At 38.2% G+C, this 12,032-nt stretch overlaps 1 protein-coding gene across 1 annotated transcript in view; it reads left to right on the top strand.

Annotated features, from left to right (window-relative positions):
• Positions 1–12,032, top strand: part of brinp2 (bone morphogenetic protein/retinoic acid inducible neural-specific 2) — a 115,277-nt gene that overhangs the window by 31,464 nt on the left and 71,781 nt on the right. Inside the window, exons 2-3 of the mRNA XM_020936108.2 lie at positions 2,983–3,173; positions 6,648–6,829. Coding sequence (XP_020791767.1) covers positions 2,983–3,173; positions 6,648–6,829 — 373 coding nt within the window. The remainder of the gene's footprint in view (positions 1–2,982; positions 3,174–6,647; positions 6,830–12,032) is intronic.

Here is a 12,032-nt window from a genome sequence, read left to right on the forward strand (position 1 = left end):
TAACACAAAGAAAGAAAGTATACTACAGAATATTTTTGAATCAATCCCTGAGCTCATTTTTTTTTTTTTTTATGTTGAGTTGAATGGTCCGTGAGAAGTTAGACTAATCGTGATTCACTTACATGAAAAATCACATTGTAGCTCCAGTCAGCGTTTTAGTTTTTTCCTCATTTGTTTTAGTTCTATACCAGTGAACTTCGCTAATTTGATATTACAACACGTGCAAATGATTGAATAAAACATGTTAGAAATAATGACATTGCAAGAGAAGAAATAAAATAGGACATTGTGGTACCATTTTGTGCAATGTCCTCTTCACACAAAAGTGCTCAAATATTTATTCTCAGTTTTTAGACAGTTGGCCCAAACAAAATATCAGTCTCTGCTAGAGATTTAAGCCAATGCCAATGCACTAAAAAGAGCAAATATTGGCTCAGTTTATTGGCTAATCTATCTCTGTTAAGTTTCTTGAATACAGATGGACTTACCCACCTTATAATATAAAAAAAAAAGTTTATGCTGCTTATATGGAACACATAAAGTTGCTGTTACCCCACTCCTCTAGTGTTTTCTGCTAATGAATCTTCATTTAGCTCTTGCGCACTGGCTCATTGTCCACTAGAACAATATGGCCACCTAATGATGTCTTCTACACATGTGTGAGTGTGGGTGTGAGTGTGGCCGGCTGCATGAACTCCTAATGAAGCTCCTAGCAGACTGTACACTCAAGGATAGTCCCTCTGATGAAGAGGCTTTTGTTGTGATCTCTGCTAAACATTGTAAATCTGAGCTCCAGCAAACTGCACCTAAACACTAATTGTGCCCTCATGGCCACTTGGAGTTGTGAACACATAAATTGGTGAGGGTCACTTGTGTTCTTTTTATATCTAGACAGCACATTGTGATCAACTGCGTAATTATAAGACAGTGGAGTCTCAGTAGAACTACTGACCAGTAAAGGGGACAAAAAGAGGAGACACAGAAAAAGCAAGATAGTAAGAGAGAACTGACATTTCCAAACACCCACAAAAGAATGTATATGAAATAAACAATAAAAAAGACTAAATATATAATGTGAGCTTTTCATTCTCTGTGAAAATGAACGTGCACATAGAAATACATCTACCTTAAATTAATACACTTACATTATTATCTATTATTAATTACTAAATCGATCTAACTTTAAATAATTGGAAGGAAAAACACGGTTCTCTCACGGCCCACGTTACAATAGTAAAACATAACCTATACATTATTTGCATTTTGGCCCACTGTTTTGATATATTTCACATAATTGTCATTTTGAAGGTAGACTGGAGTTGATCATTTCAGTGCTTATATCACTATGAGGCATTGCTATACTGATACTGTTATAGCTTTTTTCTTCTTTTTAAACTCCTGAGTGCACCAGTAGAGAATAAAACAGTGTACCATCTGAATAATGCATGATCTAGGACCTTTAACTTTAATGAGATAATTTGAAAACTTGGTGATTCAATATTTTACTTTTGCTCATACTCCACAGACATTCAAACGGAACTTAGAAACTCTTACTGTGTGTATCTTCTGTGTTTTTGTGGTTCCCTTTATCTTTGACTTCTTTATGGCTGGACTGGCTGCATATCTAATGTAGTATTGTTCAGAGCTTAATGAATGTATGGAGCATGATGGAGCTTTGGAGGATTCCTTAAAAGCTTTACATTTTATTAATCAAATGCTATTGTATGCCTTGTATCCTATGTTAGAAATCTGTAATATGAACTTTCTAATTACACCATAGTTGGCGTCAGAGCAGTCCAAAATCATTAGCGTGTCTATGGAAGCCCTATGTGGTCAAACCCAGTTCTGTGTGCCTTAATTACACATCCCACAAGCACCTTCTGACATCAATTATTAATCACAACATCATTAAAATGAATATGAACCGACCCCCATTGAGAATACTGGCTGTCGTCCAGTGAATGACCCCAGTGTTGAAAGGGAAGTTGCTTTTAAAAGTGCAGGAGTGTACTTTAGGAAAACTTTGATGTAGGTAAACTTTAATTTGCACTAAACTTGCAAAACTTATGTGCTACCTTTGACCTGGACTGTCTGAGTCATTCTCTTGGAAAGATTTTGATTGTAAATAAATATGATCTGTGTCTGCAGGTACACAATACACATGTTCAAATCAAATATAGCTTTAAGTGTACTATAATGCTGATTTATTTTTAATTACTCTTGGTACCTCTCGGATCTGATCTGAATGGTCACTACCTAAACCCCAGCACACGCAGACAATCATGAATCTAGTGCAGCCTCAGCAGCTCAGTGAGTCAATTCTGGAGGTTCTGAGCTTTCACTTGAGGGCTGTTCATACTCTGAGAATGAAGGGGAAAAAAACGTTTGTGTCCTCTATGAAAATCGCAGTGGCGTTCCAGGTTCAGTTGCGATGGAAACTAGCCAAAGAGTATTTACACCACTTGCTGTCCACACATGTTGTCCCATTCAAATACATAAAGTAAAAAAAAAAACAAAAAAAACTTTATGTTGGTGAAAAAAATCCATGGATACACCATGGTGCTTTTAATAAGAAGAAGAATCCTTTTTTCCTGCTTTTTTGTTGTACACAATTAGTAAGGCAGATTTATGAGTCAAACTTTTCTAAGTTAAAGCATCTGTTTAACCAGACTATTGTCAAAGTGTGGGGTGATTTGTTAGCAGTGTGTACAAACACATAGCAAAACCACAGATGGTGCCTCCCACTGTTCTAAATGACTTCCATTATTTTATCTGTCTATCCTTTGTAGCTTTGTTTAATTGTTTATGTAAATTATCAGTCAGATAACGTGGGAGTGAGTTTTTGTGTCAGTTCTGTGACTCAGAGACCATTCTGTAGTCATTTTGTATGAGGCCGAGTATTGACTAAAATATGAGAAAATGATCTTTCCAAATGTTTTCATTTATTTCTCTCTCTCTCTCTCTCTCTCTCTCTGTTTCCAGGGAGTTCAGCCATTGGAAGGTGAACAGTTTGGCCACAGAGAAGAGGGACTTCCAGCGCTCTCCGCTGCCTTTAGCTCCTGAGTTCCTTCGAAACCTGCGGTTGCTGGGGCGACGGCCCACACTACAGCAAATCAACGACAACCTCATCAAGAAATACGGCACCCACTTTCTCATCTCAGCCACTCTGGGAGGTAAGGACAAATGACTCAGATGTGCCAAAAATACATTATTATTAAAGGTACACTGTGTAATGTTTCTGATGAACGGTACCACAGCTGCCTGTCTCTATGGAGATGTTATTGCTTTTGCCTGGGATGTTGGACAGTACAGCATTAAACTTATCGAGCTCCATGAAGACAAGCAGATGGCAAAACTAGGAAAAAGTGCAGGTGAGATTGGTGGAGAGGCGACCTTGCTGACAGTAAGATTACATTGCTTTGCAAGGTATTTTTAGCATTAAAAAACAGCAGAACAGTCTAATGTCAAATTGTGTAACATTATAGGCAAAGAAATAACAATCTCCATGGAGACAAGGACGTAACATAGCATGCCCTCATTCAGAAAAATTACATAGTACACCTTGAAAAATGGACAGGAGTATTGCATTATTCGTCATCTCACACACTGAATAAAGGTTATATATCCATAAAAATAAAGTAAATCAGTAAAATCCACTGAGGGCGGTGGAATTTAGTGTAATAAAAACAACTATTTATGCAATTCCTTCACATCGCACCTGCCTCACCTGTCACTGAGCGGGCGCTGTTTTCTGAATGATTTTTTCCACCCTCGCCCTCTCCACTGAAGGCAGCATACAGCTGTGAGAGCTCTCCAAACAAGCCACCAGATTAAATTGACCCATTTCTTAACATATGTCTTTCTTTATTGGCTTTTTACTTGGGCTGTGCCTCACAGAAGAGAAGCAGCTTACCAAACTGATTCACTTGCTCTATTGATTGCACCAGGCTCCACCGGTGGAGACCTGCTCCCCTATCACAAACTGACCTCTTGTTATGAATACAACCCCAGCAACCCATTACAGAGGCTCACCAGCATAAAAATAGAGCTTTCATTGATTTCTGTTGAATGTGGTTTTCAGGAAAGTTTAGTGGATGAAACCATTGGCACAGCCCAAACCTTTGGTCTTCTTCTTCTTCTTGTCTTATTTATAGAGGTATAGGAATTGCTTTCTATTTTTAATCCCAAAAGTCTGTTACTTCAAATTGTCAGTGATATCCTTGGGTCTATTGAAAGGTCCCCAGGCAAACCTCTGTTAAAGAATGTGGTTTGCAACAGAGTATCTGTATATGTATGTATATGTATCTGTTCCTTTGTGGGAATGATCTGTATTCATTTTGTTCAGAAAATTAATATTGACCTCTTCATTTATATAAATATTCTACATAAAATTTGAATAAAAAATTGTGATGGTTGAATATGGTATTTGGTTCAGAGCCATTACCAAAACTAAACCCCATGTATTCCACATGCCCCTCCACACATGCAGTTGTGGACCGTGGCACTGACATGTCCTTGACACACCCAGACCTCTGTGTGCATGAGGGAGCACAAAGTGAAGCGAGAATGAAACAGCCTCTTCTGTGTGTGTTTCACCCTCTTTACCACTACTCCAAAACACCAGGCATTTCAATAAAGCATTTGTTTTAAATGTTTATGACAGGAAATGTCAGTGTGTTAAAATGCTGATCAGAGAAGCTGAGTTTACTTTGTCCTTAAAGTTCCAAGAGCCTGTGTCCTCTGCTGCAGCGTCTCCCCCTGAACCCCTCCCTCTTTGCCCCTGTGTGTCAATCAAACCTGCACATTACCAGCTCATGTTTAAGTCACTCTTATTCAGAACTCACTTTACATTGTTCTTTTATGTCAAAATGGAGGTGTCACAGGGGTGTGCTGTGAGGTGCCATCATGTGCACAGATTTAGATTTGCTGCAGGTATAATCTATGAAGAGGAAAGTGTGTGAGGAAGTGTGCACACAGAGCTTTATAAATACCAATATTTTTATGTATGTGAAATTTGGATTCTGTCTGTACGTACTCTTTCAATTATAATTTGACACACTCTTTTATGAATGAGGCCCCAGGCCTGTAACTTGGCCTGCTGCCCCTACTTGTCTCTATGGAGAATAAACAAGTAGTCAAATTGTCAGAAGGACACACAATAAATGTACTGTATAGGTTATGATGTAGGAAACAAATAAACAAACAAACAAACAAAAAAGTCACAGTTGTCTGATGACACTTGTATAGGATAAAGAGAAAAGTATAGTGTCTTAGGAGCCTGTGCTGCCTGCAGAGCCTCTCATCACAGGAGCCAGTGGAGCATCAGCTGCAGATGTGTGAGCCTCAGTATAGACATAGCCTGATGCTAAGCCTGTGTGTAATTAACACCCTTCTCTGAACACACAGCAGCGTGCATGTTAATACACCACACCTCCAGCTTTTATTTATTGTCCTGTTTTGCTGAAATCTATTTTTGTATATTAATTGTCTCGTCAGATCTCTTTGGATCCAGAGGCGGCGAGGTTAGGTGTCACTAGTCTCTCCCTCATTCACAGATGTGTAGTTGTGTCAAAACATGCCCACACATCGCCATGGAGATAATTAGTGTAAGACAGCATCATCCGGCTTCAGGCGCTTCCTGTGTTGCTCTGATGGGTTTATCTTCACATCTTTATATTAAAGAGATAAGATGCAAACTAAAAACATTTGGCAAGTTGTTCCCATGAGTAAAGCTGCTAAATATATGTTTTTATTCATTTCCTGTCATCATGATATTACATTGTGCCTTGAGAAATGACTATTGTAATTTAATGCTCCTGATTTATGTGCTAATTATTACCTGTATGTTTCTTTGTAAATGCCCATGTAACACATGTCTCCATAGGCATGTTTTGCTTTGCCTGAAATGTTTCACAGCGTGACATTAAACTTATCTATCCTGCATTTATTTAATTACAGGTGTTTTTACTGTAGGCACTCTTACAGTGAGCAGGGTTGCCTCTCCACAGATCTGACCTTATCTATTGCCTTGTTACTATGGAGATAGAAAGGTTTAATGCCATACAGTTGACATTTTTAGGCAGAGCAGCGACATTTCCATAAAGACAAAGTTTACCAAAAAGCGTCAAAAATGATTTTACAATGACATTACACTTTTTTTTATGACAGATACATTGACTCTTGTGGGCTTTAAGCCATGTTACAATGTTAGTATCTCATCAAAAACATACCTGGAATTGTATTTTGTTTCATTCACATGTTTGAGTAACTCTTTATTATTAGTTTGTCTACATCTCCAAAGCTCAAAATGCTCTGTTCCACCTTGTGATGTCATGAAGCAGTAGTTTTCAAGTGAACAGCTACTTTTTACCTTTTGTGCGCTACAGATTTGCCATTCCAGACCTGAGATTATCCAAATGATTCTAGTGAAGCTCTATGAAGTTTAAAAACACAGTGGGTCCCTTCCTGTATTACCACATGACATCACCAGGTGGAGTGTTTTCACAATATCAAGTAAGGTTAAATTATAACATAGATCAGAAAATAGTGGGCTCTTTAATATTAGAATTTCTCCCATGATAATACTGTGCAAAGCTATCACAGCATTATAACTCTGCCAAAGACTAACAGCATTGTTTTACTCACAGGGGAGGAGTCGCTCACCATTTTCCTGGACAAACAGAAGCTGAATAAGAAGTCTGAAGGCAACAGTAACAGCTCTGTGGTCTCTCTGGAACTGCTCCACCAGCTTGCCGCCTCCTACTTCACAGACCGCGAGAGCACCTTAAGGCGACTGCACCACCTTCAGATCGCTACGTCTGCCATCAAGGTGAGCCTAATACAGCGACACATACAATAACATCCAAACTTTGCATATGCGGTTAAAATGTCCTTAAAAATATAGACATAGATAGATTATAGATTAGAAATAGATATAAAGCAGTGACATACCAGAAACCTGTCCAAACTGAAGAAGCTATACCTGGATATGACCAAACTTCTTACAAAAACGGCCTGTATGTGATTTGTCTTTTATTTTCTCTGCTTCAGGAAACACTGCTTGCTATACATATCTTAGAATTCAGCACTATGTCTTGTAATTTGCCCCCAGAAAATCATGTTTTTTTCTGTTTACCACAGGTATTATCCCAACAAATGAAGTAATAATTATAAATAATGTTCAGAACGTGTTGCCAGTTTGAAGTAGCAACAACGTAAGATTCAGCAGCAGCCACTGATTTCATTGATTTCATTTTTTTTCTTAGACATAGCCTTGAGTATTTGAACTAGAGTGCACCAAAACCTCTGGGACTCGGCCCAAATTGCTTTTACCTGAAGAGAAAACCTTGTCAATTATGAAATTATGCCATAACTTGAATAGTTTTGTGATAGAAAAACTTTTCTTTTTAGTAATAGGAAAGGAAGGTCGCTGTAGGCTACTGGTTTATTTCACTACAATGCTAACTTGTTTGGTGACTTCTTGACTGTGGCAGTAGTTTTGAACATTATTTTACTGAAGGTGGTTTGAGTACTCCTCCAATCTCTGGTGAATTTAAATTTTTTTTTTTCATCCTATACCATTCATCCATGTTTTATTAGTCCATAAATATTGTATAGTAAACATATGAAAGGTGCAGGAGGAGGTGTGACATGTGCCATTTGGAAATTCACACCCACAGCTGCTCTGACAGCCTCTTGGGCTCTGAGTCTGTGTGACTCAGTGTCCAGTCAAAAAAATCATATCAGGGCTTATTTTAGAACAAACTTGTCCACAACTCAATAATAAAAAAAACATCATGAACTTTGCAATGACGTGTTTGTGTGGACGGTTCCTATGATTCAAATGTGCAGGCAATGTAGTAGTAGTAACAGTAGCAGTAACAGTAAGTAATGGTAGTAGTTGTAGTAGTAGTAGTAGCAGCAGTGTAGTAGTAGTAGTAGTAGTAGTAGTAGTAGTAGTAGTAGTAGTAGTAGTAGCAGTAGTGTAGTAGTAGTAGTAGTAGTAGTAGTAGTAGTAGTAGTAGTAGTAGTAGTAGTAGTAGTAGTAGCAGCAGTAGTGTAGTAGTAGTAGTAGTAGTAGCAGTAGTGGTGGTGGTAGTGGTGGCAGTATGGAGTAGTAGTTGTAGTAGTGGTAGTGGTAGTAGTAGTGATAGGAGTAGTAGTATGTAGTAGTATGTAGTAGTATGTAGTAGTAGTAGTAATAGTATGTCTCCAAACCTGACTATATATTATTAAGCAAAGATATGGGCATCCAAATGCAGTTGTTTTGAGTCACATGGGACTGTGGGTGTTTAAAGCTTTGATACCTTCAAAAATAAATCTTGTTTATTCTCTCCGTGGTGATTTTAATAATGTATCATGTCTGTGAGCAGCTGACAGGCAGCTATACGCTAAATAATCCTTCACAGCTGCAAACTGCCATTTCTCACAACCACCACCAGAGTCACACACATTCAACTGTTAGTGAGACATGGAGACGAGAGACAGAGAGAGACACAGAGAAACAAAGACACACAGAGAGACAGAGAGAGACAGAGAGAGAAAGAGAGAGAGATATGGAGCATCATTTCCATGTTTTTCTGCTATATGAGGATGTGCGTGTGCTTGCCACCTGCCGCTCTGCCAGTTCAACCTGCGAGCCAGCGACACTGAGTGGGATGTGCTTGACCTGTGTCCATGAAACGCCTGTGGGCCCTGAGCTGTACCGAGAAGAAGAAGAGGAGGAGGAGGAGGAGGAAGAGGAGGAGAGGGAGAGAGAGACAGAAATGCATTATTTTCTGTACTTGTAGCGAAGTGGACTAAAATACTGACTTTAAACTCAAGTCTGAAATCTGCTGTGGTTTGGAGAGATAGAGTGTACTTTGCAGTAGTACACTTTTCATATGGGAGGGAAGGTAGAAACAAACCTTGTTGAAGGTTGAAGGTCTTGTATTAAAGCACGTCATCCTGTAATCAAATGTTGGCCATTCAACATCTGCTGCCCCACACCACAAATCGCCTTTGTGCCTTTGGGCAAAACACTTTTATCCCAAAAAATATCTACAATATAAACAAAACAGCTTTAAATGGTGTGAAATGCCAGGGATGTCAAACTCAAATTCACAGAGGGCCAAAATTAAAAACTGGGTCGTGGATCAAACTAAATATTTATTGAAAAATTTCAACAATATCTGCATGTTTTCTCTTCTTTCAAGATATGTAATCTTAACCCTTTTCTTATTAAAATAAATGTCTAATAATAGTTTTGCTTAAACACTGAATCCAGAACAATCATAATATAAAATAATAACACAATATTAAATAAATTATGTCTCTATAGCCTAGCTGTAGGCTGGGCCACCTCTAATACATATTTGATATGATCTCGCGGGCCAAATATAATTATATCGCGGGCCAAATTTGGCCCTTGGGCCCGAGTTTGACATGTCTGGCTTAAACAGGGTAAGGACTTGACACCTTAGAAAAGTGCCATTAATTTATTGAAATAAATGTTGTATAGTGGTATCTCAGCCTTTTTCTTTATCTTAGATGATATTATTTATCTTCCTGATTTACCTAAAAATAAGGAGGCTAAAACCAACTCCAACAACAACCAATTCTATGTTGAGATCTGAACATGTCCATGGGTAAATAATTTCCATTGAAAAAGAGATGATTCCCTAATAGACAATAATAGTAAACTTTACATGATTTGTAAAAAAAACAACAACTTCCACATAATCCTAATTTCTGATTCCACTAAAGTAAAGTCTGCTTGTAAAGAGATTAACAGGCACATTTTTATTTTGAGGAACTCCATTTGTATTGTTATAAAACTAGATGCCTGTGAGTTTGTGAGTAGAGATGCACAGAGATGATTCTATGCGATTGCTGTACGTCAGAACTGATATTAGCTGCACATAAAAGCGGAGCTCCCATTTGTTTGAATAATACACTGTGCTGAATAAACATTCCAAACAAACTGTGGTGGGTTGAACGCGCTCTGAAGGGCTCCTGGGACTGTCACACAAAAGCTGGGGGTGGGTGGCTGCTCTCAGGTGTATTATTGTGCAAGTTTTCACACAGCGATTCCAGCGCACATCATTATAAACTCCATCAAACCCGGTAGACGGCGAGATGCTATAGTTTAACTCACAAACACATCAGATCTGACACAGCTTTCAGTTTCATTACAGTTATTATGGTGGAGGCAGGGAGAGTACAGTGGATGTAGTGCTGCTGCTGCTGCTGCTGCTACTGCTGCTGCTGTGTGCTGGAGGCAGACAGGAGCTGTGCCAGGAAACTGCTTTTCAAAACTCTATTTGCTGTCTGCTGTGAGTGAAGGCACATACCCTGCTGCATTCAAGAGTCAAATATGCTATAGATTTGACAGAACAGGGCTTGTGTTTACCTGCGCAGTAAGCTCATAGTAGACCAATTATTGTAGCTGCCCAAATTCTCTTCAGAAGAAAATGCATGCAGAAAAATACATGCATAATACATTTAATGCAGACCTATCTGACTTTTTAGAGTATGGTCTCCAACCTGTAGCTCGGGAGCTACCAGTAGCTCTCCACCCCCTTCCAAGTAACTCGCCAAGGGATTTTGGAATTCTATGTATTGGGGATAATAATACAAATTTGATTAAATACCAATAAATATGTATCATTTTGGTGCCCAACTTAGTGCACCAATAAATGGATAATGATTTATGGTTTATAATCATGTAACTGTTCCCCATTTAAGGTTTGCTATGGCTCTTAAATTTACTCAGTTTCTTTGCGACTGCTGAAATTGGTAGCTCTCTGGCATTTTTGTTATGTAAAGGTAGCTCACTGGAGAGAAAAGGTTGGAGACCCCCATTTTAGAGGTTTTAATCATGTTAAATAATATCCTCACAACATTCAGGTTAGGTTAGATTAGGTTAGGTTACTTTATTCGTATCCATAGGTAAATTTATTTTGCAGATTTGAGAGGCAGGTCCCCCACATTTCACATTTCATTATCCACATTATATACAATAACTTATAAAAACACAATTACAAAATAAAGTGTTACAGTGCAGAATGTTTTTGTTTTTTTTCCATAAACAATTAGTTAAATTCATCCATCAGGCTTGGCTAAAAACACAATAAATATTAAATATATAAAAACACAAGATTTTTCCAACATAAACATACAAAAATTTATACTTAAATAGATTACAATTTATTCATAAGCATGACAGCAGCTGGAACAAAGCTCCTTTTAAAACAATTTGTTCTAAATCTTGGGACTAAAAGCCTCTGACCAGAGGGAAGCAGCTGAAACTCTGAGTTTAATGGATGTTACACGTCTTTTATAATACTCTGGGACATCCTCTGTAACTGTCTTGAGTACAGGGAGTCCAGGCTGCTCTGAGGATGGACAATCACCTCACTTGCCCATTTAACCAACTGATTCAGGGAGTTCTTGTTTTTAGCAGAGATGCTCCCAAACCATGAGACCACTCATCCGGAGTTGTATTTGGAGTGGTTTGTACATGTCTGAGTTATCTTTAATCTTTTAATTTCAAGATGCCATATTACTGTCGAAACCCTGTTTTCACTGCCACAAGCGTACGCCCACTGCTCTATGCACGCTTCATTCTCCAATTTTATTTTCTTAATCGGTGATACACGTATAATATCACAGTGTCGCATAGACATTTTAATACAAATGAGAAAAAAATATATATAATTAAATACACTACTCACTATAGCATGATCTACAGCTATTCATCACAAGTGTAACCCTGTGTAACTTTTTGGGGTTGAAGGACTGCCACCTGTTTGTCCACTTTTAGATGTTATTGCCTTGCCTGAAATTTGCCACAGGTAGATACGTTTAATGCCATACTATCTATCCAAGGTACATGTCAAATCTAAGGAGAGGCAAGCCCACTCACTGTAAAAATGCTTGTTTTATTAGATATTTTTGAGCGGCAACACCAGAAAAGTTACATAGTGAACTTTTGCACTAACAATTGCAATAAGTCTAGCTCTTTCTGTTTGCTTCAGTTATAAACAAAATTA

This window comes from Boleophthalmus pectinirostris, unplaced genomic scaffold (assembly GCF_026225935.1).
Source record: "Boleophthalmus pectinirostris isolate CB_2022bp ecotype Guang Dong unplaced genomic scaffold, ASM2622593v1 HiC_scaffold_16, whole genome shotgun sequence".
NCBI classification, from domain to species: Eukaryota; Metazoa; Chordata; class Actinopteri; order Gobiiformes; family Gobiidae; genus Boleophthalmus; species Boleophthalmus pectinirostris.